Genomic DNA, 27363 nt, shown 5'->3' with positions numbered 1-27363 from the left:
TTTACTCCGTACCTTGACCTCCATTACAGTATCCTCATTATCTTTACTGCACTTGTTGTTACTTTTGCATATTGGTACTCGTCATGGGTGCCGGAGCGGTTTTAGAGCCGCTTGTCGTCATTGTCCTCCTCTTTGGGGGTACTTGGATCAATCGAGCCACCGATGCTGCCTTATCACGACGCGCAAGTCGTCGCAGTTCATTCGACCACCCACGAGCTTCATCCCCTGATTCCCTCGAGTCAGGTTATACTTCACCAACTCCCAAAGATAGTCTCTTGACCCACCGAGCTTCTTCACCGCTGCAACCAGATGATCGCTGGCACAAACGAATGATTAAGATCTTTGGTTTGTCCTGCAGTGTGACCTCGCCGAATACAGCCGTGTTTCAAGACCGTCTTCTTAGTCGTTTGCTTCGGAAGTTGCCGTTCCTGGCTGAGTGTTGGTACTGGGCACTTGTATATTGGGTATGTTGTATTCCGCTCTATCTTTAATCCCCTTTTTTTATATTTACTATAGGCACTCACAATCGTTTGTACAGACATATCAACTCGGCCGCGCATTCACCGCCGTAACCCTCAAAGAAGGAACCGTCGACATCGCCCGCAAACATGCATTGGAAGTAATCAAGCTGGAGGAGAAACTGGGAATCTTTTGGGAAATTCAGATCCAACATTTTTTCCTCAGACACCCTCTCTTGATGACTTGGATCAACTGGTTATACTCCTTCATCCATATCCCCGGCACAATCGCCTTTCTCGTGGGGCTATACTACTATACCATCACCCGCAACGGCATTAATGAGCCTCAGCCAGGCAAGCTCCGGGGTATTGCCGGTGGATCGCCCGCGGGCCCGCTACTCTACCAGGCCCGGCGCCGTACGCTGGCAGTATGCAATCTCCTCGCGTTTGTGGTCTTCACCCTGTGGCCCTGCATGCCACCCCGCCTGCTGAGCGATCCAACAGTAGAAGGTCCCGAGGCGGAACTTGGGCGCAGCTATGGTTTTGTCGATACGGTTCACGGCGAGAACGGAGCGAAGAGCGTCTGGACAGAAAATCGTTTCTGCAATCAATACGGTAAGTAATAACCTCGCGTGAATAATCTCTCTCTCTCTCTGTCTCTCTCTCTAATACGTTGATCACCAGCGGCGATGCCATCTTTGCATTTCGGATATTCTTTGATGATCGGTCTCACCATCATGACCATCCCGCTCCCCATCCACCACCGACGAACGATCCGGATACGCATCGGACGTTTGGGACTCCGCCTACCTGCCTGGCGCCGAGTATTATGCATAAGCCTCGGATTCATATATCCATTCATAATCTTGGTAGCGATCGTCTCGACGGCCAACCATTTCATCCTCGATGCTATCGCGGGAGCTTTTGTTTGCGGCCTCGGGTGGTGGTCGAATGGCGTTTTATTAAATCTGTTGCCCGTTGAAGATTACTTCCTTTGGTTGGTTCGAATTGACAAGCCAGAACCATCGCGGATGCAATTGTCACATAGTTCAAGTCCGAGTTCGAGTGGCTGGGACTCGGAGGATGAGTCGGATACACGGCACCCGTAGACCAACTTGGTGTGGAATGGCATTCTTTCAGTCGAATTTAATTATACCCCGCTCCAGGTTGGGAAATGTCGGTAGAACCGAAAAATTTGGTTTATGTACATTGTGAGAGCAGTATAATTAATTTCCGGGGCCAGGGCCTGGATTCGGGTGCCATGATGACTCGGAGTTAACTAGTTCACTTTCTTTGTGCCCGTGTTTCTTTGCCTAGTATTCTTTAGAGCCCCAAATTCTTACTTCTGTTTTCATCTTGCTGTAACCGCCAAATGATTGATTTTCGACCAACTAGGGCCAAAAGTGAAGGGTCCAGTATATCCTTTTTGTTGACGATATAAGCTTCAGCTTCATATTCTGCGCAGGGTGGAGGAAGACCGAGAATACAATCTGTGTATCCTAGAAACTCTACTGAAGACATGAGAGTGTGAGTACTAAGATGCATGGTTTCCGCGGCCTTCTTCCGACCTATGCAGGATAGAAATATAAGGTGGTGGGACATGACCCATGGCTTTTGAAAGGCGCCTGGAAAATATTTGCAAGACATTAGATCATCCTGGATCACTAGAATAGATGCGAGCCAATATGGAATTACCAGGAGAGTACTCTGTATCTCAAGGTATAGTGAAGCAGTGGGGTTGTGCTTACGGAGCAGAGCAGAGAGGCCGTAGAACAAGAACAAGAACAACCCAGATTCATATTCATCCACCTCGAACCAAGCTCGCTCTGTCCTTCCAAGTCTACGTCTGCGCAATCTCCCAAGCCAATCATGTTATTTTGTTACATCAGTAAAGCTTTCTCGTCGTGCTTGACATGCCTTGCAGAGGAAACCCCGACTAGCTTACAGTATGTCTTTGACAAGATTAGATATTGGCCGGAAATTTCCTCGGTGAATAACCTTCTCCATTCACCTTTGGGGTCAAATCTGCCTGCAAAAGGGCCACTACCATCAGGCGAATGAAAAGGCAATGACCGAGGTAGCAGCTCCTTCACTGTGGAACCTATTCCGGGCATAAACCGGCGCTGTGCCCCCTCCCTTTGTCCTGCGACGGTGCATACCACACACCAATTCACTAAATATCTCAAGATTGAGATTCACTAGACAGCGTCGACAAACAGCAGCAAAGATCACAGCTGGGGGGGAGGGGAACATCAGATTGGATTTGTGGTTGCAGTGGGCGGGAGTTGTGGCGTCATTGGAGGTTTCGCCCGTTCGCAGACCCAACGCGTCTCTTCCCGCGCGACTCTCTTCCTTCTCCACATCTCCTTACCACCACTCCTCCTCCTCCAACCGACACCCTTCACCAATTCAGCTACTTCCCCCTCTCCATATCTGATTACCTGCTTTTTGCGCCCATCATGGCCGAAGACGCCCCCGTCGCTGCTCCCCCGGAAACTGCGAAGACCGAGCAGCCTCCTACCGACGAGTCTGCCGACAAGGCGCCTGAGAACTCATCAACCACCGACGACAAGCCCACCGGTAAGCAAAACATCCCCTAAAAACTTCCAATCCCCCACTAGAGCTCCTGCGCCCATTCGCGCACCCTATCAGCATCCTCTGCCCTCTGTGCGACACACCCTTAGCTAACCCAGCGCCCATTGTTTTCCCAGAGAGCGCGAACGTGACCGACGAAAAGAAGAGCTCCCCAGCCGCCGCAGAACAGACGACTGCATCTGGCGACGCGACGGAAGCCAAGGCCGACGCCAGCTCCGAAGCCGCCGCAACCGCCGAGCCTGCAACAGAGGCCAACGGAACCCCTTCATCTCCCAAGAAGACCTCAAAGGATCGACGACGATCCAGCGGCGTCGGCGAAAAGAAGCTGAATCGCAAGAAGTCTATGACCCGCGTGACCCAGCTGCACGCGAAGCCGGGCCAATACTACCTCGCGCGACTGAAGACATTTGCGCCGTGGCCGGCGATTATCTGCGACGAGGAGATCCTTCCGTCGACGCTTCTTGATACACGGCCCGTGACGGCTGCGCAGGAGGATGGCTCGTACCGGGCTGACTACGCTGATGATGGGAAGCGGGCTCACGAGCGCACTTTTCCGGTTATGTTCTTCGACACAAATGAATTGTAAGTGAGCGAGGGCGGGAATTGAATGCGCTAGCTGCTAATCGGTCTGGTTTTTTCTTCTTCTTATAGTGCCTGGATTATCAATACTAATCTGACCCCACTTGATGTTGCCGAGTGCAAGAACATTTCTGAGAAGAACAAGTCAAAGGGGCTGATTAAGGCATATGCGGTTGCTGCCGAAGGCCATGACTTAGATCACTACAAAAAGGTGCTTGCGGAGCACCAGAATGCTCTAGACAAGGAGGAGGCCGAGGAGGCTGAGGCGGAAGCCAAGAAGGAAGCTGAGAAGGAAGCAAAGGCCAAGGCCAAGGCAGACAAGGCCGCTGAGAAGGCTGACAAGACCGCTGATAAGAACAAGAAGAGCAAGCGCAAGAGCAAGGCTGCTGAAACTGACGTGGAGATGGAGGATGTGGAGGAACCCAAGAAGGCCAAGACACCTGCGCGGAAGCGCAAGAATGATGCTGATGCCGAGACCGAGAAGGTATGTTTGGTTGGAGGTTTGTGCTCACGGGGATGGACTTGGACTTGCTAACAGATCAACGCGTGTAGCCTGCAAAGACCCCCAAGACCGCCACTAAGATCAAGTTGACGACCCCCAAGGCGGCCGAGGAGAGTGGAAAGAAGACTCCGGCCAGTAAGGCGAAGAAGCCCGCTAGAAAGGGCAAGGCTGCCGCTAGTGATGATGAAGAGAAGGCCTCTTCAAAGGAGCCTGAGAAGCAACCCGACCCCGAAGAGCTAAAGAAAAAGAAGGAGAAGGAGAGTACGTTGCTCAATTGATCTCTCCCTTCCCCGCAATTGTGACAGAACTGACAAGTCATTTAGTTCTCTTCCTGCGACACAAGCTCCAGAAGGGCTTCATCTCTCGTGATCAGCCCCCTAAGGAGGACGAGATGGCTACTATGGGCACCTATTTTGAGAAGCTCGAGAAGCACTCCGATTTGGAAGTGTCAATTATCCGTTCTACCAAGATCAACAAGGTTCTCAAGATGATCGTGAAACTGAACTCAATCCCCCGCGACGAAGAATTCAAATTCCGTGAACGCGCCATCAACATTCTCTCCAACTGGAAGAACGTATTGGACTCCGATGGCCCAGTCGACGGCAGCAAGCCCACATCCAACGGAACCGCCAAAGACGACGACGCGGCCGATACCCCCAAACTGGAGACCGAGGAAGAGAAAGAGCCCGAGACAAAGACCACTAATGACGATACCCCCATGCCAGACGCCAAGGAGGAGAACGAGGACGAGGACGAGGACGAAAACGAGAAGTCCGCGCCCAAGGATAGCGCCGATGCTGCCCCAGCCGAAGAAAAGCCCGAGGAGAAGACCGAGGTTGAGGCCAGTGCATAAGCGTGAAATTGTGCGCATCAACTACCTCTGTGTCTAGCCTGTGTTTCTATCTTCGATGTTTGACTGTTGTTCTGTGTTGTTCTGTTCTGTTCTATTCTGGTCTGTTCTGAATAGGGTTGGAGTGTGTGTACCTTTTACTAGTACCTTTTTTTTGCGTCTTATGCTTTCAATCTGAACTTTTCTTGTGACGATCTGCATCCCCGAGCAACCGACCCTGTTTTCTTTTTTGTACTGTGTAGCAGCACTGTGTCGGATTAGCTGCAGCTGGATCTAGCCAGCGAAATTGTTTCTGCCAATGCCAAATAAAATGAAAAACCAGAATTATCTCTTGCTGCTTTCTGTATGGGGACTACTTAGACGCCCGTCTCTTTTTATTCAAGTTGCTGCAAGCGTGTAGTAGCTCAGGCTGAGTACTACCCCGTCTACTAGTTAGTACCTAGGTAGTTGTCAAGAAAGCCCGGGCAATAATCACTACTGGTAGTGGATTTCGAGTCATTCGAAGATTCAATAGCAAGTATATCACTGTTTAATTACTAGAGGACACTGTATGCAAGCAAAAGAATATTGGATATTCACCACCAGCCCAGCCAAATCTATCTTTTATATACCATTTCGCAATGAAGACCCAGTCATGTCTGGTATCAAAAAAAAAGCCAACCCCCGAACCAACAGTTTGTATATAAAGGTATCAACATCACGCCGCGGGGAAGAATACAGATATAGGCCATATGATTAGTTACCATGCACACCCAAATATAAACCAAGCACAAGCCAAGCCAAGCGCCACATGTATGCACAGAAGCAATAAAAAAAAGAAACAAAAGAAATACCGGAGGGCAGCAGTTATACAAGGACCCATCCGAGTCCAAGCACACAGTATATGTCATAAGTTAGTTTCATCAGCCGCTCTCAACCAAAGCCTCATCAACCGCGACGAGAATCAACGTAGTGATATCATCAACCTTCCCACCACGATAATAATCACCAGGATAATAGCGCTGCGCCTCCTTAGCAAAAGGCCCATCCCTCCGAAAATCAACACTAGCAACCTTCGCCTCGCCCGAAATCGATGCAGCAAGCAACGACTGCAGCGTAAGCGTCTCCTCGGCGCGCTCCACCTCCCTGCCCCCCTTCACACCCGCCGGCGCCTGTGAAAACGCATCAGCAAGCCCCCCCAGGAACAGTCAGCGCACGCAGCGAGTCCGAAATCCCAACACCCTCGCCCGGCTCCGCAGTCCAAGCACCAGTCATAACCATCCGACTCGTAACAATCTTCAAGATATCCTGATTATTCAAATTATCAAACACCCCATCCGTAGCAAGCATCAGCACATCACCATGCTGCATAGTCACATTTGTAACAGCCGCGTCGCGCGGGAAATCTTCCAAAAACGCCCCGCCGAATATATTCGCCTGCGCGCGCATGCGCGGCGGGATAATGCTCAGCTGGTAGGGCGTGTTGAAGCCATGCGTTTGCGGCGTAGAGTACGTATGCACCGCCGCCCGCCGGAGAAGCACCGAACCCGAGTCGCCGAGATTAGCCAGCTCGACGCGGCCGTCCGGCAGCGCGATGCCGACGGACGCCGTGCTGCCGCCTGCTTTTACGGCTGGGTCGGCGACGATCGCGTCGTAGCCTGCTTGGAGGAGGTTTTCGGGGCGGAGTTCGTTGGCCGGTTGGGTCCAGGATAGGGCTGACTGGGCCATGTAGGCGCATAGGCCGTGGGAGAAGTCAGCCGGGTCGACGCGGGATTCTGTCCAGCCGCCTACGCCGTCTGCGACGGCGAAGGCGACGGCTTCTGAATTTGCATCTGCGGCTGCGGCTGCGTCGGGATGGGGCTTGTCTCGGGATGTTGGGGGGCCGGATGCGTGGCCGATGCGGCTTACGAAGAAGGCGTCTTCGCCGCTGTCTGGGCGGCTGCGTCTGCGGGCGACGGGGTTTTTGTCCTTTGAGACGCCGAGGACGTCTGCGGCGGGGTCGAAATTATATGCGTTTTTGAGTGGGTGGAAGCGCTTTCCTTTGCCGGATGAAGAGACGGCAACCCGATAGGAGATGCGGGATTGTTGGGACGAGTTGGTTCGGGCCGTTGAGTGGAAGGATTTGCGCTGAATGTGTAGGGATAGGCTCGAAGGGTATGATGCGGATGTAGGCGCAGTCACCAAGGAGGGTCTAGTTCTGTTATAGAGAATGCCTGTACATAATGAGGTGGTCCTGGGCGCGGCTCGAAGGGCTTGGAGGCTGCAGGTGGAACTGCAGGCCCGGGGGACTGGCGCAAGCATCGCAGGAAGAACGGTCGGGCTTCCTAGGGAAGCTCAGAGGAGCATCAAATATAGATGCTGGAGATGTATAGAGGAATATATGTTCACAGGGAAAAAGAGAGACAGCCCTATAAAAAGTAAAGAAAGGAACAAAATGCTCCGGATAAAATGGATAAGCCCGCTTATCGCGATTGACCGCCTCGCGTCATCGTGTGGAATTGTTAGATGAAGGGTTGAGTTGGGATTGAGAGTGTGTGAATTGGTGAAGTTGGAGCTGAATAGAGTGGTGGAATTATAATATACTGGATTACTGTAGCATATTTACTCCTGCTTAGGTTTGGCTGTGTTCATCGTATAGCTGCACCTGGTAAATTTTCTTACTTTGATTAGTTTCTGCCGCCCGCAACCTCATCGCCGCGACCTTCCCTCAATCCGCCCAATCCCCAGTTCGCCACCCCTCGCCGTCAAAGCACTTCAGATCAGGCCTTGTTGCTGTTGCTGCTGACGTGAAGCGTCAGCTTCTTTTGTGCCAAGATGATGCACCCATCCCGTCAGGCTTATGTCGAGGAAGCCCAGGTAAGCCACTATCCTGCCACTGGAGCTCCAGTCTAGTGCGCGTTCATGCACCACATTGCTCGCATGGTTATTTTGTTTGAGCAAGAATATGCCAAGCGCATTGGAAACTGCAGAAGGCTGACTTCTAATCTATCTTCAGGACACAGACATGGGCATTAGCCTTGCCGATCTCCGTAAGTTGTCTCTTCTAAACTCCCACCTGCGATATCTATCACTAACCGCGAGAACTACAGCCACCGACCAAGACTATGAACTTCCTCCCTCTGCTGCGGGAATCCCCGCCGAGCGGGCCTCCGCGATTCTATCCCAATTCGAGCGCAAACGCAGAGCAGCCGCAATGGCCGTACCGACAGACGACACCCGAGTGCGCAAACGGCTACGAGAGCTCGGCGAGCCCATCACACTGTTCGGCGAAGGACCCGGAGACCGACGAGACCGTCTGCGCGAGCTCTTGACCGATCTCTCGGAAAGGCAAGCGGGCGAGGACATTGAGATGGAGGAAGCCGAGAATGAAGAGGAGGCAGAGCAACAGGAAGAGTTCTATACAGAAGGCACGGACGAGCTATTAAAAGCGCGCAAATCCATCGCGCATTATTCTTTGCCCCGAGCAAAGGCCCGTGTCGCCAGACTCAAGGAGGAATCGACGATCCCCCTCCGCACACACGTGAAGCACCGCAAAGCGATCAAGGAGAAGCTTCAAGGATTTGATTTGTACGGCTCACAGATTGCTGGAGATCGTCCTGTGAGTATCTGTCGATTTGCGCCTGATGGACAGACGATCGCGGCGGGTAACTGGGCTGGCGGAATCAAGTTGCTCTCCGTGCCGAATTTGGACGAGAAGGCTACCCTCAAGGGACATACAGATCGCGTGGGAGGCCTTTCGTGGTTCCCCGGAGCGACATTACCCCAATCGAATGTCTCCCCTTCGTCGGTCAATTTAATATCCGGGGGTGGAGAAGGTAACATTAATCTATGGGCGTTGGACCAGGAACAGCCCTTGGCTACACTTTCTGGTCACTCGGGGCGTGTTTGTCGGACAGAATTCCATCCTTCCGGACGGTATGCTGCATCGGCTTCTTACGACACCACTTGGCGACTGTGGGATGTCGAAACTACAACAGAACTGCAACTACAAGAAGGTCATTCGCGAGAGGTGTACGCGGTGTCATTCAACAATGACGGGTCTCTCCTGGCTAGTGGTGGATTAGACAGCATTGGACGTATTTGGGATCTGCGAACTGGACGAACCGTGATGGTTCTCGAGGGCCATATCCGCGAGATCTTCGCCATGGATTGGGGCGTGGATGGCTACCGGGTCCTCTCAGGAGCCGGTGATGGCTGGGTGAAGTGCTGGGATCTGCGCCAGGTGCGGAATACTGGTGGTATAGGCGCACACAAAAGTGTTGTGTCTGATCTACGCTGGTATAAGGGAGCTGAGGGGGGCTTCTTACTTGCCGACTACGGACACCAACGGCCAGATGGATATCGATGGTGCCCCGCCTGCTGAAGCAACCCCGGAAGCCCCTCAACCAAAGAAGTCGGGGACTTTTTTTGTTTCCAGTGGATTTGACAAAAATGTCAACATCTTCAGCGCGGATGACTGGTCCCTGGTTAAGAGCCTCAGCGGTCACTCAGGTAACGTCTTGAGTACTGATGTTAGTGATGACGCCAAATGGATCGCAAGTTGTGGCCACGATCGGACTGTCAAGCTGTGGGGAATTGAGTGATTGGTCTCTGGATTCTTGATCGACCTTCCCGGATCTGCATATGCAGCTGCGCCTACAGCCACACTGACTTGAACCTGTTCGCTCCGTAATTCATCGGACGACGTTTCGTCATTCCGGTCTGCCTTGGCCGCGATACCCACGAACCTCCTTTTCCGAGGCAGAACCAAAATTAAAATCCACCATTATATCAACGGATTAATAAATTACATCAATAAATGACTCGCCTGAAGTAAAAAGTAAAGCTTTGTAGTTGTCTACTACGATGTCACGTGCACTGAATGCGGGGATGACGTAAAAGTAGGTTTCCTCCGCGGCGAACGCTTCTTTTCTGCGGAGTCAATTTAGACCTTCTTTCCTTCTTTGACTCGACCTCTTCGCATAATATCCCACCATGGCGTTCCGCGCGCAAAGCCTGCGAAATCTAAGCCGACCAGCGGTCTCCAACCTAACCGCACAATCCTCTCGATCAGGAATTTCCCGCACAATCCAGCGAAATGCCTGCACGCTCTATCAACACCGCGGACAACCCGCTCAAAGCCAAACAGCCCCAACTCGACCACAACCATCTACCCCAACAGTCTCGCCTTCACTTTATTCCCGATTCGCATCTACAAAGTCCGGCATCGACACAGCAGCCGGCGAATCATCTCTAGCCGGCGCCCCAGATATAACAAACTACTACACGATCTTCCCGCGCTCAATTCCATCCGGCCCACCCCCATCCTCCCCCTTCGAGATCTCCATCACCGATCTCCGCCGCGAATTCCTCCAACTCCAAGGCCTGATCCACCCAGACAAATACCCCTCCGGCGACGTAAAACAGCACGCCGAAGCCCTCTCCGCCCGCATCAACGAGGCGTACCGCACCCTCGCCGACCCGCTCCTGCGCGCGCAGTACCTCCTCCGCGAATGGCATGGCATCGATGTGACAGCCGAAGACGGCGCGACGAAGCACGCGCTCGACCCGCAGACTTTGATGGAGGTCATGGAAGTGCAGGAGACTATTGAGGAGGTGGGCGCGAGCCCGGAGGCGGAAGCGGAGATTGAGGCGCTGAAGCAGGAGAATGATATGCGGATTATGGTTTGCGTGGGGGCTTTATCGGGGGCATTTGACAAGGGAGATATTGAGGGTGCTAGGATGGAGTGTATTCGTTTGCGATTCTGGTATAGTGTTGGTGAGGGCTTGCGGGAGTGGGAGCCTGGTAGTACGCAGATTCGTCTTGTGCATGGTCAGTGAGTTGGTATGAGCTGGGGGTTACTCGTTACTCGTCACTAGAAGGTGGAATGTATTGTATGTATGATTTTGCAGAGCTTTGATATGTGTTTACATAGACGTCATGATATTCCCCTCTTCATTCTGGTCGGGTCTCGCTACTGTCGTAGTGTAATGTAATGATGTTGCTGGGCCGAGTCGTAGGGCTGTTATCTTGGCTAGCGGGGACGGGCATATGTATGTATGCTAGCTGTTGTACCTTTATACTCGATTTATCGGAAAGTAATTTTATGATTCGAAGAAAATGAGCAAGTTCAAATATTTGGGCAATATTCCACATGACCTAGTACATGCCCATGCCCATCTACTTCTACCAAGTTCAACTCAACTTCTCCACCTGCCACCCTTTTCCACCCACCTAAAATGAGAGCATGGCCAACTCGACCAAAACAACATCACCCGCCACGCTTCCGCAAGGCAAGGCAAAGACTCAAAGAAAGCAGAAAAAGGGCCCAAAAAAGTGAAGCAATCCACAAATCTCCACGCTACGGTCAACAAGGCCCACTCATTGGGTCTTCAGCAGGCTAGGGATTGGGCATGAACCCTCTCCAGTCTCGCACCAGCTCAGCATCTCAGTCGATCGAATGGCCCCCGACCACGAAGTTTCCACTCGGCACTTTTGAATGCAGCAGCATGCAGGGCGATGGAAACAGATGCCATGAACGTTCCGCGTCGCGCGCTTCCCCGGGGCTTCATTTGTGAATAGCAACACTCGCCTGACCTCGCGAGGATGACAGAATCCCTCTTTGATATTCCTCGGAGGGTCCGAGTCGGTCTGCACGAGGCGTTGGCGTCGATAGCTTTGCCCTTACCCACACCCATCAGCGATGCACACGTAGCAGACTAGTCGTGCTATCTGGGTCGCTTGCTGTGCCCGAGGGTAAACTTGGTACCCCGTGTGACTTGGCCCAAGGCCATGAATATATTTAAGCAACGGGGGAGATTCCATAGACAGCACGGAGCTTGATTCAACAGGGGTATTTTGAATATCTCACTTGAAAATCTAAGGCCGAAGCAAAAGCGAAGACCGAACTGCCAGTGAACTGAACTGCTCGACGTCAACGTGCCTAGAGGACAAGCCAAATAAACTTGAAGACTCGGACCCATACTCAACTTCAAATTCATCCCATGGACCCTCCCGACTATAGTAGGTGTGTGCTGAGAATCCCTCAACCCACCTCCACCCCAGAAACGAACAGCGCTGACCCGACCAATCGTCTCCCCAACTACAGCATCATCCACTCGCCTTCATTTACCTTTCTAGTCGGCCCACGACACACGAAGCTAACGATCCAATCGGCGCTAGCCCAACATGTCTCGAAACCACTGCATAATCTCATGAACAATGGGCATACCAGGGAATCTAGACACCGGATAGCCGTCCTGGAGGAAGAGGATGTTGAGACCTTTGTCGCTTTCTGCGAATATGCTTATACGGGGGACTACAAGGTACCGCAGGCGCCGGTGCCGAGAGAGCACCGCGTCAGCGTCGCTGAGAGCGTGCATAGTCCCGTCAACTCGTGGAGAGGCACGTATCGCTCCAGCTCAATGTCGTCCGCTGTACCGCCGCCTGCCCCGTCGCCACCGCCTGAGTTTGTTAATAATAGTCAGCCAAGGGCCGAGACTGAAGTCGCACCTCAACCTCAACCTCAACCTCAACCTCAACCAGAGCCAGAGTCAGTGATTGCAGATGGCTCTGCTGCCGAGGTTACCGCAGAGGCTCCTCCTGAAGCTGAAGCCGAAGTAGAAACTGGAGCTGGAGCCGAAGGCGAAGCTGAGACTGGGGTAGTGGAGGAAGACAAGACGCCCGTGGAATCTGTGGAGGAACCCACGGAAAATAAGGACGATCAACTCGACAAGACTCAGCAGGATGAGGCCGAGGCTGGCTTGTCTCCTCTCCCAGAAGCGGATGAGCAGGCAGAATCTGAGCCTGCGAAGGAGACCGACGACTTGACATCCTGGCCTACGGAGGACAACACGCCAGAGGATAACGGTGAAGCAAAGGGAAAGAAAGGAAAGAAGAAGGACAAAAAGAAGAAGAAGAGCCAACCCCCAGCGCAAGAAGATGTTCCCGCAAACCTGACACCACCCACCACACCTCCGACAAATCCAGTGGATATGCATGAGTTGTCACTCGACAAAGCAACAGAGGAGCCCGCGGAGCCCGTCAACCCCGTCGAGCCCATCGAACCCGAACCTGTTGCCGAACAGCCAACCGAAATTACATCATCATCGGAGGAAACTGCAGAAACTTCTCCTGCAGAAGCCTCTCCTGCAGAACCAGAGCATGCAGAGCACAAGCCTCCTGCTGAACAAGATCTAGAACCGGTGCCCGAGACTGCAACACAATCCGCAACACCCCCACAGGAAGAATGGGAGGCCTCCAATGGCGATGAGCAACAAGCCAACGAGGGCTGGGCCTCGCTCAGAGAAGAAGATCAAACCCAACCCGCTACCAACGAGCCAATTGATCCGCCAAAGCCAGTGATCGACATGTCCTTTGCCAAGCAGCCAGACGCAACACCTCGGACACCAGGCATGAGTCTATGGGACGAATTCGCAACATTGCGATACAACGACGAGCACCAAGTCACCCTGAACGTGAATGTGAACGTGAACGTAAACAGCAATGACAATTACAACCCCACCGACCTCCCATACCTAACCTTCCACGCGAAAGTCTACGTCTTCGCCACGCGCTACCTAATCCCCGCTCTAGCGCAGCTTTGCCTGCGGAAACTGCACCGCGACCTGGTGCACCTCACCTTTGCAGACGCAGACGTGATGGATCCGTACCAGTGCCAGTACCAGCAGTATCAGCCGTACCCGGATCGCGCAGTTCTCGGCGGCTTGGCTGCGCGGCAGGCGCCGGTGGTGCTGGACTTGATCCGGTACACTTATACCAAGACGACTCGTCTCGAGCCGATATCACCGACCTCGGCGACGCAGCTTCGGGAGAACGAGCTGCGGCGATTGGTCGTGCATTATGCGGCCTGCAAGGTCAAGGTACTGGCGCGATATCATTCACCCGGTGATAGTGAGGTGGCCACGCCTTCGTTGCGACCGGTTGATGTGCGAGTGGAGCGGGGTGATGAGGGTGCGCCGAAGAGTCTGCGGTCGTTGCTGGATATGACGCCGGAGCTGGCCTCTGATCTTGTCTATCGCATGATGTGAGTTGAGTGGTGGGGTGTGATTGGGGGAGGGGAGGGGTTTCTTGGAAGCCCTAGGGTGGATTTTGCATAACTTGTTTCATTGAGATGTTTGTTCTCTTTTTTCTTTGCCTGTGATATGTTTTTAGTTTTCTGCATTGCGACAGTGCCGAGAGACCCGCTTAGAACTGGGAATGATTATTTGTCAAATTGAGGCGCATATTTGGACATTGATTTTGGGGTCTTGGCGGTGGGCTTGAGTTTGTTTAGTTCAAGTTCTCCTGAAGATGAATGATCAGTTTAAACTGTACTCCGTATACGTCCTCCATAACTAGTGGGAGGAGTTAGTATGGGATACGGAGTACTCCATAACTATACTCCGCATATTCCGTACTCCCTACTCCGTAGTCAACAAGATTTTCCGGGGCTTAGAACCAAAAGAAAGGTGACAGCCCCAGTACCTTATCACTATAGATAGAACAATGCAGTGCAAGGGAATACAGCAGGTCAAGCGAGACGCAGATCAACAGATCCACCGAGTGCGCAACCAGCAAGCTGGGCATCTTGGCAGGTCAAACACCCAATTCGCATCTCTCAAAAATCAGCATGAAAGCGCCATGCGATCGACCAAAATCCAGCCAGGTCTCTTGGCGCATACGACATACACTCAATAGTGCAGGAGGCTGTGAAAAATGCAATGATAAGGGCGGAGTCTCAGGGGTTGGCACTGGGCAGTAAATGAGATCTATCGAAACTGCCGTCCCCACTTCTGCTTCAACTCTCCTCTAACCATCGTTGCCTTGAAGTCTTTACACTTTTCACCCCTTTTTTCCGTCGTCTTTCACTGCCACAAAAGCTTGGCAGCGGTCCATCCCATCAAGAATGCGTCGTCGATCATTGTTCTTGGCGTGGCGACGATGTACGCACGTTGCACAGGTTCAACATTTCAGTCCAATCAATCACTGTTCTGAAGTCCGGGTGAAACGGTCTCGGTCATAGACATGATTTATCCTGAATTATGAAATTATCGGCCCGAGTAACGGGCTTCCATACATCATCTGGGTAACCTTCTCAATCTGACGACTGACCAGCAGACCAGGATTCATTCAATGCATCTCCAATCGGATGTTTCGATACATTTACCTTCGCCTCTCTTCAAGGATCTCATCATTTCTGACCTCCAAGGACTCACAGCCTCGTACAGAGCCACCGCTTTTACACAGGGTTCTCGAGCCTCTGACTCCATTCTGCAGTACAGACCCTCCTACCTCTTGGCGGTGATCTGGCAGTGATGAACGCTTTCCCGGCATAGGCATCGATGTTTCTTGAGTTTATCCCGGGCTCAGACGGAGTACAGAGTATGCCATCGGGCGCTATTAACCCTTGCCCAGACTTGAGTGGATCGTCGGGTGTCAATCACGACTCCCCTGCGCCTCATCCTCCCCCCCTGACGATGCCTCAGATGCAGCAACAGACGCGGGATACGCTAATAGTGACTCCCGCCGAGCCCGACGGACTGGGCCGATCTACTGGCGATTTCTTGGTTCCGTCGCGGCTTCGATGGGTCCTGATAACTGTGTTGACGCTGGTAGGTCCGTTTGCCACGATGCTTTTCAGGAGAGCCCTTCCTTGCTCTCATCATTTCAATCCCAGGTAGCGCGGAGGTCTTGGTTTTTTCTTGGCCGTGGATCCTCGAAGAGGATTGATGAAAGAATGAATCAGTGGTGGTTACCTGGCCATGTGTTGCTGTTGCGGCGGAGGTTCATAAACCTCGAGTTGACTCGCCTTTCCTCGGGAGATTATTCAATTGCATCTATATCTTCATTGCATCTATCTCCTTTCTCCAGTTCTCTACTATTGCATTATACTATTGCATTATTTCTTTTTTGCTTGTTTACATCCCAGATCTATAAAGGACATTCTCTACATCCTAGTCCAGATCCAGATCCAGATCTTTCATTTCATATACTTCTACACTGTCTCTGCATCTCCTCCCCAGTATATCCAATTGAATTGGATCACACTTCCACAATAACATCATCACGATGTCTCAACCAGGTCTTCTCGGTGTCGAGGCCTACGAGCTCCCACCACACTCCTCCCACTCCAACCACTCCGACACACCAATCCTCAATGGCTCAGAAGAAAAGTCCTCCGACTTCAACAAGCACATCCACCTGAGCTTCCGCCAGCGTCTCCGCCATTTCACCTGGGCATGGTACACCCTAACAATGAGCACAGGCGGCCTAGCCCTCCTCATAGCCGTCCAACCCAACCGCTTCAAAGGCCTCGACGAAATAGGAATAGCAATCTACCTCTTCAACCTCATCCTCTTCGCCCTGGTTTGCACCCTAATGGCAGCCCGCTTCCTCATCCACGGCGGCTTCATGCAATCTCTCAAACACGACCGCGAGGGCCTCTTCTTCCCAACATTCTGGCTCTCAATCGCAACACTCATCACCGGACTGGAAAAATACTTCGGCAACGATCCAGCACCCTCCTTCTCAACAACCCTAGAAGTCCTCTTCTGGCTCTACTGCGTCTGCACCTTCGCCGTCGCCACTCTCCAATACAGCTTCCTCTTCACATCCCACACATACCGCCTCCAAACAATGATGCCCTCCTGGGTCCTCCCCGCCTTCCCAATAATGCTAAGCGGAACAATCGCCTCCGTAATCGCAGACCGTCAACCCGCCCGCGCCGCCATCCCAATCGTCACAGCCGGCATGACCTTCCAAGGCCTGGGCTTCTGCCTCAGCTTCATGATGTACGCCCACTACATCGGCCGCCTAATGGAATCAGGCCTGCCCCACCGCGAACACAGACCAGGAATGTTCATCTGCGTCGGCCCACCCGCCTTCACAGCCCTCGCCCTCGTCGGCATGGCACGCGGCCTCCCCACCGAATTCAGCGTCATGGGCAGCATGGACACAGCCGAGGACGGGCGAACGCTGGAAATCCTCGCTCTGGCCGCGGGCTCGTTTCTTTGGGCGTTGAGTCTGTGGTTCTTTGCCATTGCGCTTATTGCCGTTGTCAGGGCGCCGCCGACTGCGTTCCATCTTTCTTGGTGGGCGATGGTTTTTCCCAATACGGGCTTCACTATTGCGACTATCACGTTGGGGAACTCGTTTGCTAGTAAGGGGATCCAGGGCTTTGGGTCTGCGATGTCGATTTGTATTGTTCTTATGTGGGTTTTTGTTTTTGTGAGTCATGTTCGGGCGGTTTTTAGGGGCGATATTATGTATCCTGGCAAGGATGAGGATGTTTCGGAGTGATTGTCCTGTTCAAGTTGATGGATCCATGGATTATACTCGGTTATGATTGTTTTCGGGTCGATTTTCTTCTTTGCTTTTGACGCTTCGTTGCACATTTTTGGACCTTTGGTTCTTTTCTTTTCTTGCTCGCTTGAGCTTTCACTCTGCACATTGCTTCTTTCTTTTCATTTCATTCTTGTCCAGCCTTTCGTCTTTTCATCATGGCGTTGCACATTCGTTTTTGCTTCAAGACTGCATGGGACATACACACATGACCGGCGTTCGAGCGTTTCAAACCCTTGCTATTATTTTCAGTTTCTCGGACACTGACTTGCATATCCGAGGCTTGCATATCCGATAGAAAGATAGACATAGAATCAAAACCATTCTAGCTTCTAGAACACATCCATGTTCCATTCAAGTTTTCTACTATTCAAGTCCGGTCCGAGTCGTACTACGATGGAGAGTTGTGGAATTTACTTCACCCAGTCTCAAGTAAAATGACCTGTTTCAATCTCGCTATGGAAAGGATCAAGGAGCGATCGATTACGACTACGAAGGAAGCTTCTCTTGGCTTCATCCCGCCAGCTGAAGCTAGCGGGATTACTAGACCCTGACACCACGTTGAGGTGGAAGCTTGTCGTCAGGGAAATGTCTTTGAAGAGAATTATTGTGCCGCAAAATAGTGATATGTGAAACATTCATACAAGTAAAAATATGTTTGAAAATATCCGAGAAAGAGTAAGAGTCACAAGATTCCCAAGGTCGCTTTCCGAGTATGCAACTTCTAAGGCCAGCCAAGCTGAAGATCTGGAGAGGGAACTAGTAATAAATCCTGACAAATCTTGATAAATTTTTTGAGTAAATCTCGATTTCGCGCGGGGAAATTGGAAGCCCGGGAAATCGAAGGTAGACTGGGAAACTAGAAAACTACTGCCAGATAGGAATGGGGAAGAAGCCTCGAGAGTGTCTGTGTTGAGAAGTCCAAAATCTTGAGATATCGAGCGAACATGGTGAGGAATCTTGCCATGATAGATCAGAGAAAAGGATCTGAAGAAGAGGGGAGGGTACACAGCCGACCGCAATTGCCTTCTATTTCAGAAATATATGAGGTACTTTTCCGAATGATACCATCCTCCAGATAAGTTAGCAGTGTAACTTGAGATTTGTATGTATTCAATTTGAATCGTACTGAGCAGAACGCGTATTTTGCGGAGTCATATATACGCTCGTGTACTGCCAAAGTTCCGAAATTTAAACCAGCTCCTCTGCTGTCCAGAAGTCAGGCGTCCCAACAGCCTCGAAAATAAGCCAAGTTCACCAAGATTTCAATCCAACTAGAGCCTCAAAATCGCCTCGATCCCAGCCGTAGAAGCGCACGTACATAGACACCGTCGAGCCCCGCCCGCGTAATCGCCATGTTAAACCTCCAGATCCCAGCGTCACCCACCACTTGTGACGACCATTTGGTCGAAAATCATATCCAGCAAACCCCGCTGGTTGCTGCGGAGATAAACCAAAACTGACTTTTCCATGACACCAGCCTCCCTAATTCCCGCCAGCAATGCTGTTCGATTCAAGGTGTTTGTGGAAATGAGATTGCTATTGCACGTGAATATTGCTAGCGATAGCCTGCGCTGTTTCCTGAGGAGTGAGGTTTGTTCCATCAACTATCCTCAAGCCAAGTGCACGATACTGTGCAGCATCGCAGATAGCCTCCTGGGTTTCTTCGTTCGATTCAGCCCGTCGCTGAAGGCGCGCAGCACGCTCCCGGTCATGACAGTCAAGAACTATCCATTCGCGAATATGCCAGCTCGCCAGCTGAGCGGGTGTACAGACCCCGAGTAAAAGTACAGGATTCGGGGCGAGCATGTCCGACACTGACTTTATAAGATCCTCGTAGGGTTTCCAAAGAGGTTCATTGTCGCGAATCGAACGTCCGGCCAGTCTTTCTGCCGGAACCATCAGTTCATCCCAGTCGATAACAATCCACCCGGGAAGGTATCTGCGAAGATATGGCACGATGGCCGTTTTCCCAGAGCCAGGCGCCCCTAGGATGTAATGGACATTATCGTTGTGCATGATTACTCTTCACTAGCCTCTTTTCATGACAGAGGGAGATTGAATGGGAAAGGGTGCTGATTTGCGATCACGTAAGTTCCATATATTTCATACTGGTATCATAAAACGTCCGATATTAATACATTATCAATACAGATCTCGTTATCTACACTCTACCCCCATTAAGCTTGGCCTTTCAGGTGATTAGAAGATGGAATAGGATCTCCGTGATTCCGACGTGAAAGGCAATACCGGTTATCTCTGTAATATAACTCGAGACAAGCGTAGAAACATGAAGAAGTTGAGGAGGCTTTTTACCTCACAGTCCAGCGCGATCGCAGAGAAATGAAGAAGAGGGAGGGTGTATCCCTCCAAATAACGCAGATCTGGTGATTGCAGGAAAATGAAGAAGGAGGGAGGGTTAAATATCTCACAGTCCAGCGCGATCGCAGAAAATGATCAAAGTTCGGGAGGGTATATATCTCAACCAAACGCAACCGCAGAAAATGAAGAAGAGGGAGGGAATTTCCCCCAACTTGAACTCAGCGCAAGCGCAGAAAAATGAAGAAGGTGGGAGGGTAGTATCTCAAGCCAGAGTTCGATAAAAAGTTCCGAGATTAGAAAACAAAGTCACCAAAAAAGGATGCGAGCTATGAGCAAACAGCCAAGACTCGCGGACATCACGGAACATGTACAGGAAAGTCGAAATTTTTCGAAATTGTATGAAGGTGGATGAACATGAATATCGCGAATGGCTGTCGATGTGAGATATATGATATAAATAACGGCAGAACCGGTACATCGGATCTGGAACTTCATGGAAAACATGAAAAAATGCCAACTGGGGAGGATTAGTTCGCCTCCGCAGCAGGAGGCGAGAGATGAAGAAGGTAAGAAAAAGAGGACAGAAATCGGGGGAAGTGCTGGTATTTAAGGGGACTGGAGGCCTCTCATGAGCTCCTTCCTTTAGAGGCCGAATCCCATGGAAAATGGTACCTTCCGTATATAAATATCAACAAACATCACGTGTGTTGATGTTGTTGACATTATTGACGTTTGTCATTTTGATACGGCAGGTGCCACTTAGGGCAAACCGCGGAGCTTCTATATAGGCCTTTTACTACTATAGGACCAGGAATTTGGCAACACAGCGAGGACTGTGAATGGATAACTTAATTAATCAAGGACACATTAGCCCGACAGCCTGACCCTCTACTGCCCAAGACATCAACACACCAATACTCAACAATTGATCATGGAAGAATTCGTATCAACATTTTTTTGCCTAGTACTACTATACACTCGGAACGCCCCATTTTGACCAGCCAAAAGAGAAAAAAAGATGCGATGCAATACATGCAAAGAGTAGGCTCCCTCCACAGAAGAAAAGGAAACCCCGGAGAGAGACATCGGGTATCATGATATGTAGGTTCGAAGAACAAGAACTTTTAGAGACCAGAGCACAGAAGCAGAAAGCAGAGGAGTAGAGGTAGACCTATGCCACCTTTCGGCCGATGTTACCAATTCCACGGCCCACCACACTGACAATCAAATCGCCGTTCTCATTCTCGCCCGCTGCGTCCCGAATTCCCCACCCGGGCGTGCCAAACTTGGACAGATCGCGAGCAAGTTGGATGACACTAGGGTCGGCGATGACCTCACGGCCGATCTGCAGACGGCCAACATCCTCCGAGCCCATGGTCATGAGGGTCAGCATAGTGCTTGCGGCTGCGGGAGCCACACAGCCGCCCTTGGAGACGTTTTCCAGGAGCTGGTAAGCACACTTCTTTCCGATATCCTCGGGAGGCTCGCCTCCAGAGGGAGGAGAGGCGACATCCGCCGAGAAGAGACAACCGGTCGAAGACTCGGCGACCAATGAAAGGCCGAATCCGAGACCGATCTTTCTCTTAGCGTTGGGGTTGTTCTTATCCGGGGCCGGCAGCAGCGGCGCAGACGCGACGTCGGAGAAGATATAAGTATCCGGGCTCAGAGGGTTGAGAATACCACGGGCAACCTCGATCATGCGAGCGTTATTGGATCCCGACACACCGACAGAGTATGCGACACCGCGGATGCGCTTTATACGGCCGGGGTTCATCAAGTGCAGAGTCTTGGGCAAGCGGACCTGATGACCAAAGACGAATTGAACCTCACCGCCACCACCCCGTCCATTAGGACCGGGGTTAGACCTGCGCAAAATGCGGAGCTCGACATTGTTGAACATGCCGAATTGGTTGTAAAGCGGGAGGATGGCGGTTCGAACGCTGTCGACGGACATATCACCCGTCGGGGTGGAGGAAGTGATGACACCGGGACCGGTGAAAAGCACCTTCATCGGAGACTTGGCGAAAGGCGCGAGCAGGCAGAGCGGAATCAGGTAGTAGCTCAGACCGCGGGTGCAGTTGGAAGGAAGTTCTTGTCGAATGAAGCCACCGGCGGCACTGTTACCAGTTCCACTCGCACCGGAGGCGGTCGAGCTACCAGTGATCAGACCGGGCTTATACACCAGGATTGTACCCGTGTAGGAAATTTCCATTTGTGTGCCATTGGTGACGGCTTCCAGGAGACGCAGGAAAGAAATCTCATGCGGTGCCAGACCGGGGTTCGTGGGCGAGGACGAGCGGATTTGGGAGATGTGCACGGTTCGGCCAGTGAGGGTCGATAGAACCAGACGGTTGAGCAGGTTGTGATGCGATGTAAATCGCAGTGGGGGCTGTTGCGTTGTCGCCATTTTGGTGGTGGGCTATTTCTATCTTTATTTCGAGATCGACTTTGCGCCGCGAAGGAAAGGCGGAGCTCGAAAAAAAATCCGGCGGGTAGGTTGTTCCGGTCCGACGCATCGGGATAAGTCCGATCGCTTATCTCCGTCATCAGATCCCACCATACCCTAGAAGGCACATATAGATGATGATTGATTACTTCCATCTAAAAAATCAATTCAATTATATGTTTGGGATGTGCTATCTATAATTTTTCTTTTAAGCACCGGCTCATCTGACTCGTAAATCCTGTTGCCAGCGGACGAACGACGAAGCTTGAAACCGCAAACTATACCATCACATTGTATTCACAGAGCGTCAAGATCGCCTGGCAGCGACTCTGCTAAACAGCATGTATGATTCTTTAGCTTTCGTTGAACCAGCCCGAGATTCTATCTAGCCAGCCCGCCTTCTCGGCTTGTTTCCTCCACTCGTTGGCTTGTTTTCACTTCTCAAACTCTTCATATAGCCCCATTTCGATGGCTTCTTTGTTGTCGTAAAAGTCGCTGACTTGCCTCAGCTCGTCGATACACTTATCGGACAGAGCTTCAAAGATTAGTTCCTTCCCATCTTCCTGTCTATCAATCAGCAGCCCATTTATAGATTCGTGCCCTGAGGCGATTTAGATTTAGATTACTTACTTCTTCTTCGAAAGGATAACCAAGCGCAATAATCGAGTGAACACCTGGGTATGGAGTATCCTTGGCGGGAAGAGAGTTCCGTCCTCTGGTAACGATCGGGACCGTACCTTCACTATGCCAGGAGGCTGGAAATTATACCTGGACCGGTATTGGGGAGTTGAAGTTTCCGTAGTCTTTCACAACAGTAGCAGGAATCGCATCATAGTCGTTAACAACAATAGTAGGAATCATATCTCTGGTCCAATTTCTTGGACGAAGTGTTTCTGAGCCCTTTGAATCAGTCTCGGTGTGCAATTTGACCCATTGCTTGTCTGTATTCGCCGGAATTCGATCTCCTTCGATCATTACCCTATCATCTCTGACAAAAGCAGCCCTCGGACTCACGTCCTTGGTATTATTTCTTGGACGTGGATCTTGTGTAAGACCCGAGGAATTCAAGTTTTAATGATGACTCCAGTTTCTTGAGGCTGAGCTCGTAAATAACCTCGCTGGCAATAGCCGCCACGTGACGTGTGCAGGAGTGATGGCCATAATGCGGCCATATTGGAAAGTCGTAGTTGACTCCAAGGTTAGTTGAAAAATATAATCAGCATGACCTTTGCAGTGAAACTTCGAGTTATGGATATGAATGTTTAGTCCTGGAATTCTCAGAGAAGTAGATATACCCGAACCGCAATTGTCCGTATAAGCCGTCTTCAAGTTTGCTTTCTATAATGTTAAAGTCAACTATTAGGGCCACAAGGGACAGTGGTGAGGGATAGAGCAGCACGCAAATCATATACCAGTAGAGAAAAAATGGTACTAAGTATGGAGGACTCGAAAGTGTCAAAACACCTTATACTTGATTGATAATCTAATCGTACCCACTTTAATAATCATCCGTCATCTGGACCCTGGGAATGGGAGCTCCCGGCCCGATCTCGGTGAGCTCTCCAAGTTATCTTCAAGTTTCATCCAACCGCACGCGACACTCTCACCTCCCACTGACATATCCCCGAAGAAAAAAAAAGCCAATATCCGGGCTATCCAAATACCACCACCAGCAAAATGTTACCACCAGCCCTCAACATCCCAAAATGGTACGCTTATCACCCCACCGGCGCAATATTATCTTCCCCTCCCCCCGCGGCTATCGCGGGGTCACCCTTGAGAATGCGACAACACCAAGAAATGGACCCCAACTAACGCATCAACGCAGGCTAGAAGAAAACTCGCACCTCCTCCAACCCCCAGTAAACAACTACTGCGTCTACCACCCCTCAAACCCCACCACAGCCGGCTACACCGTAATGATTGTCGGCGGACCCAACGCCAGAACAGACTACCACATCAACACAACCCCCGAATTCTTCTACCAATACCGGGGCTCAATGCTCCTCAAAACAGTCGATGCTTCCACCACACCGCCCACATTCCAAGACATCCCAATCCACGAGGGCTCTATATTCCTTTTGCCGGCCAACACGCCACACTGCCCGGTGCGATTCAAGGACACGGTTGGCGTGGTGATGGAGCAGCCGCGGGCAGAGGGCGCGGTCGATAAAATGCGGTGGTATTGTCGGGGTTGTGGGGCGGTGGTGTGGGAGAAGAGTTTTGTTTGTACGGATTTGGGGACGCAGGTTAAGGCTGTTGTTGAGGAGTTTGGCGCTGATGAGGTGAAGAGGAGGTGTGCGGGTTGTGGGGAGATTGCGGCGACGAAGTATGCTGATGGTGAGATTGTGCAGCCTGTGTAAGGTCGGAATGAGTGGCTTTGTGAGGGGGGTTAGAGTTATTTCTGGCGATATCTACTCTTTTCCTTCTTCTCTCGGAGGAGGGGGACTACAGCGGTATTATGTATTTCTTGAAGATATTGTATGACGAGTTCATGAGGTGTATTATGAGATGAGTGATGAATTCAGCATTTCTTTTGATGACATTGCAATGTTTGATTGCGATTGCATGTTCAAATTAGCTGGGAAGTACGGGGCTTGGACTTTCATGGAAGCAGAGCGCTGCTTGTGTACATCCATTTACAGAGTAGGATCAAAATTAGATTTTGTATTAACAGGGTTCTAGCTCAAGTCTAGAGAGACCAGTAAGATACGGACCTTGGTCCGGATTTCTGGTTCTCAAGCCATGTAGTACATGGTCGATTAGTTGTGGCCTGCTCGCCAGCTCAAGGTAGGATGGATGGGATGGCAATCGGATGAAATGGAAGCAAGAAGATGGAAACAAGAGAAGAAAAGAAAATTGACCCGCAAGGGTCAGGTCTGATATATCAAACCGCGAAGAGAAGGTGAAGGGTGTTAACAACAGTTGAGAAAGAATGAGTGAGAAGCCGAAATGATCAAGGGAATAATACACGGGGGTGAAATATGAGTAAAAGAGAAAGTTGAAAGCACAAGCGTGATCATCAAACGAGGGGACTGGAGCCAGATCGGATCTCATGCAGGTGTGCAAAAAAGAAGGGGGACGAAGTAAATATGAAAAAAAAGAAAGGACCATGTACTAGAAGGGGTTCGGGGCAAAAGCAATCGGGTTCGTCTCCATCTCGATTGCCATCATCTCATATATTCACCATGGAACATTATTCATCAAAAGGGCAATCGATGCTCTCATGACCGTCTCGCTCACAAAGAGCACACCACTTGGACTCATCAATAACGCCCGATGACTTGCCGGCCGCCGGGGCCATAGATGATCCTAGGCCGCCGATATTCTTGAGACCCTCGAGGACAACATCACGGCCGGTCTTCTGGTGAGAACCGGATTCCGTATTGCTGTCCAATTCCCCATGGTTCGAAGCCACATGGTCATCGGTTGGCTTTTCTACCGGGGCTTGTTCAGCAGCGACTGGTGCGGGCTTCGGTTGCTCGGTATTTTTGGAGCCGAACATACTGGTGCAGTTTAGAATATCGTGTCCACCAGTCTCACAAATCTCACACCACTGCGAATCGTCGTCAGAAGAGCGTTCGGATTCCGGCATCGGTTCAAGGCGCGGTTGGGAAGAGCTGGATGCGCCACGATGGTGATGGCGAGCTTCGCTGGGGTTGGCGGGGGCATCGTGCCAGTCGGTTGGGACCACAGTGCGGTCAGATAGACGATGGATTTGATTGGTACTGATTGGCGGAATGCTACCAGAAGAGCTAGTTGGCTTGTGTTGTTTCGAAGGAGAAAGGGTGATGGTGGAACTGCGATTACGTCCTCCGTTGGTCGCGCTCATGCGGAGTTCCTGCAGTTCTCGCTCCAGCTCTTCGATGCGATGATCCTTGCCCTGGAAGGTTCCCTCAATTTCCTTCAATTGCTTCTCCAGCTCGGAGAGCTGCTCAGCCTGATCATTGTGGGCGTTGGCATGGCCGTTCTCGCCCATATCCGCGGGATTGGGACCGCCGCGGCTCAACGAATGAATAATGGCCTTGAGACCTCGAATTTCGTCATCCTTTTGATCCAACTCGTGAGAGCCGTGAGAGTGAGGCCCATCCGAAGCAGCGTGCGCATCTTTAAGCGCCGCGACCGAGTTGTCTTTCTCTTTCTTGAGTTCCAGCTTCGTTCTCTCGACTTCGCCTCGAAGGAACTCGACCTCGGCCCTTGCTTCGGCCTCTCCTCGCCTTGCATCCTCTAGGCCCTCCTCTAGTTCCGAAACCAATTCCTCTAGCTGTTTCAGCTGTTGTGCAACGATCTCCACGTCCTCGCCGCGATCCTGCAACTCCTTATTTTGTTGCATCAGCTCATCCAGACGCTGCTCGTAAACGCGCTCGGTCTCAGAAGCGGCAATCTCAAGTGTATCAAGCGTACTCCGGAAATCCGCGCGGTGTCCGTCAAATTCGGCCGTTAATTGGGTGATGCGCTCATTTCTTTCCCGAAGCTGAGTGCGAACGCTCATGTTATCCGCGCCCTCCATTTCTTCCAACATTTTCTGGAAATCACCTAGTGTCTTCGATTGCTCGTCCAATTGCTTATCACGCTCCAACAGCTGCTTCTCTAGGCCCTTCACTTGTTCCTTCAAGCCCAGCGCTTCGGACGAAGAAGGTCGAGAAGTTCGACTGTAATCGGACGGCCTGCCGCCATAAGACGAGGCATCGTCATCCAAGCTAATTCGAGAGGGCGGTCGGTCAGATAGACGAGACGGCGCTTTCACCGGACTGCGTTGGTATCCATTTGACGCCTTGGAGGCGGCCGATGGGGTGCGTAGCCCGCCGAGGCTGAGCTTGGGAGGAGCAACACGAGGCGATTCGGGGCGAGGGAGGGAAGGTCTTCGCATACGTGGGCGGGGCGTCGAGAGGCTCGGGCCCATGGATTTGCTGAAATTGACAGGGGCGCGTCCTGGAGTGGTTGGAGGGGCAATGGTGCTGGCAGAGTGGGATGTAGATCGGCGAGTGACGTATTTGTTGTTGTTCATGGGGACGAAGATACCAGATCCGGGGACAGAGGTCGCGAAGTACTTTCGACCCTCGACATCGCCGTTGTTTTTACCTCGCTGGGAATGTTCACTGCTCAATTCGATTCCTGCAAATCGGCCTGGTTTGCCCGCGACGGTTCCTAGAAACTTGACGGTACCATACATGCCACCAGGCACGTTGACCAGGTCACCGACCTGAACATCATCAGAGTTCGCCATCTTTGGGGCACAATCAAGAGGTCAAGTAGCGAATAAATAGGTAGTGGGGAGTGTGTCGTCAATAGGGCCGAAGGTGCGGCTGG

General features: G+C 51.4%; 13 protein-coding genes across 13 annotated transcripts; 8 read left to right on the top strand and 5 right to left on the bottom strand.

The window, feature by feature from the left end:
* Window positions 1–83: 83 nt before the first annotated feature.
* On the top strand, window positions 84–1567 carry N7533_012438 (phosphatase PAP2 family protein; the record flags this gene model as incomplete). Its single annotated transcript, XM_057109088.1, has 3 exons — window positions 84–464; window positions 539–1073; window positions 1143–1567. 3 exons carry the CDS (start codon window positions 84–86, stop codon window positions 1565–1567), a joined length of 1341 nt encoding a protein of 446 aa, XP_056954189.1.
* A 1350-nt stretch (window positions 1568–2917) lies between these two features.
* On the top strand, window positions 2918–4987 carry N7533_012437 (uncharacterized protein; the record flags this gene model as incomplete). Its single annotated transcript, XM_057109087.1, has 5 exons — window positions 2918–3038; window positions 3080–3635; window positions 3705–4116; window positions 4185–4395; window positions 4458–4987. The coding sequence occupies 5 exons, from the start codon at window positions 2918–2920 to the stop codon at window positions 4985–4987; spliced, it is 1830 nt and encodes a 609-aa protein (XP_056954188.1).
* An 899-nt stretch (window positions 4988–5886) lies between these two features.
* ppmA (type 2C protein phosphatase PTC7) lies at window positions 5887–7264 on the bottom strand (the record flags this gene model as incomplete). Its single annotated transcript, XM_057109086.1, has 2 exons — window positions 5887–6135; window positions 6170–7264. The coding sequence occupies 2 exons, from the start codon at window positions 7262–7264 to the stop codon at window positions 5887–5889; spliced, it is 1344 nt and encodes a 447-aa protein (XP_056954187.1).
* Window positions 7265–7777: 513 nt separating this feature from the next.
* Window positions 7778–9546, top strand: N7533_012435 (putative pre-mRNA splicing factor; the record flags this gene model as incomplete). Its single annotated transcript, XM_057109085.1, has 4 exons — window positions 7778–7819; window positions 7959–7992; window positions 8053–9185; window positions 9208–9546. The coding sequence occupies 4 exons, from the start codon at window positions 7778–7780 to the stop codon at window positions 9544–9546; spliced, it is 1548 nt and encodes a 515-aa protein (XP_056954186.1).
* A 391-nt stretch (window positions 9547–9937) lies between these two features.
* N7533_012434 (J-type chaperone JAC1) lies at window positions 9938–10783 on the top strand (the record flags this gene model as incomplete). The annotated part of the gene is made up of 1 exon (XM_057109084.1): window positions 9938–10783. The coding sequence occupies one exon, from the start codon at window positions 9938–9940 to the stop codon at window positions 10781–10783; it is 846 nt and encodes a 281-aa protein (XP_056954185.1).
* A 1164-nt stretch (window positions 10784–11947) lies between these two features.
* Window positions 11948–13993, top strand: N7533_012433 (uncharacterized protein; the record flags this gene model as incomplete). Its single annotated transcript, XM_057109083.1, has 1 exon — window positions 11948–13993. The coding sequence occupies one exon, from the start codon at window positions 11948–11950 to the stop codon at window positions 13991–13993; it is 2046 nt and encodes a 681-aa protein (XP_056954184.1).
* Window positions 13994–15421: 1428 nt separating this feature from the next.
* On the top strand, window positions 15422–15674 carry N7533_012432 (uncharacterized protein; the record flags this gene model as incomplete). Its single annotated transcript, XM_057109082.1, has 2 exons — window positions 15422–15560; window positions 15622–15674. The coding sequence occupies 2 exons, from the start codon at window positions 15422–15424 to the stop codon at window positions 15672–15674; spliced, it is 192 nt and encodes a 63-aa protein (XP_056954183.1).
* A 339-nt stretch (window positions 15675–16013) lies between these two features.
* On the top strand, window positions 16014–17243 carry N7533_012431 (tellurite-resistance/dicarboxylate transporter family protein; the record flags this gene model as incomplete). The annotated part of the gene is made up of 1 exon (XM_057109081.1): window positions 16014–17243. One exon carries the CDS (start codon window positions 16014–16016, stop codon window positions 17241–17243), a length of 1230 nt encoding a protein of 409 aa, XP_056954182.1.
* A 1581-nt stretch (window positions 17244–18824) lies between these two features.
* N7533_012430 (AAA family ATPase) lies at window positions 18825–19304 on the bottom strand (the record flags this gene model as incomplete). Its single annotated transcript, XM_057109080.1, has 1 exon — window positions 18825–19304. One exon carries the CDS (start codon window positions 19302–19304, stop codon window positions 18825–18827), a length of 480 nt encoding a protein of 159 aa, XP_056954181.1.
* A 1474-nt stretch (window positions 19305–20778) lies between these two features.
* Window positions 20779–22014, bottom strand: N7533_012429 (RNA 3'-terminal phosphate cyclase-like protein; the record flags this gene model as incomplete). The annotated part of the gene is made up of 1 exon (XM_057109079.1): window positions 20779–22014. One exon carries the CDS (start codon window positions 22012–22014, stop codon window positions 20779–20781), a length of 1236 nt encoding a protein of 411 aa, XP_056954180.1.
* A 473-nt stretch (window positions 22015–22487) lies between these two features.
* Window positions 22488–22914, bottom strand: N7533_012428 (uncharacterized protein; the record flags this gene model as incomplete). Its single annotated transcript, XM_057109078.1, has 3 exons — window positions 22488–22616; window positions 22684–22743; window positions 22822–22914. 3 exons carry the CDS (start codon window positions 22912–22914, stop codon window positions 22488–22490), a joined length of 282 nt encoding a protein of 93 aa, XP_056954179.1.
* An 816-nt stretch (window positions 22915–23730) lies between these two features.
* N7533_012427 (3-hydroxyanthranilate 3,4-dioxygenase) lies at window positions 23731–24416 on the top strand (the record flags this gene model as incomplete). Its single annotated transcript, XM_057109077.1, has 2 exons — window positions 23731–23762; window positions 23882–24416. 2 exons carry the CDS (start codon window positions 23731–23733, stop codon window positions 24414–24416), a joined length of 567 nt encoding a protein of 188 aa, XP_056954178.1.
* Window positions 24417–25249: 833 nt separating this feature from the next.
* Window positions 25250–27280, bottom strand: N7533_012426 (CAP-Gly domain containing linker protein BIK1; the record flags this gene model as incomplete). The annotated part of the gene is made up of 1 exon (XM_057109076.1): window positions 25250–27280. The coding sequence occupies one exon, from the start codon at window positions 27278–27280 to the stop codon at window positions 25250–25252; it is 2031 nt and encodes a 676-aa protein (XP_056954177.1).
* Between the last annotated feature and the right edge of the window lie 83 nt (window positions 27281–27363).

Source organism: Penicillium manginii (genome assembly GCF_028828005.1).
Source record: "Penicillium manginii strain IBT 31320 chromosome Unknown utg000009l:1.0-3297300.0:1.0-3298630.0, whole genome shotgun sequence".
NCBI classification, from domain to species: Eukaryota; Fungi; Ascomycota; class Eurotiomycetes; order Eurotiales; family Aspergillaceae; genus Penicillium; species Penicillium manginii.
This window is presented reverse-complemented; position numbering and strand designations above follow the sequence as displayed.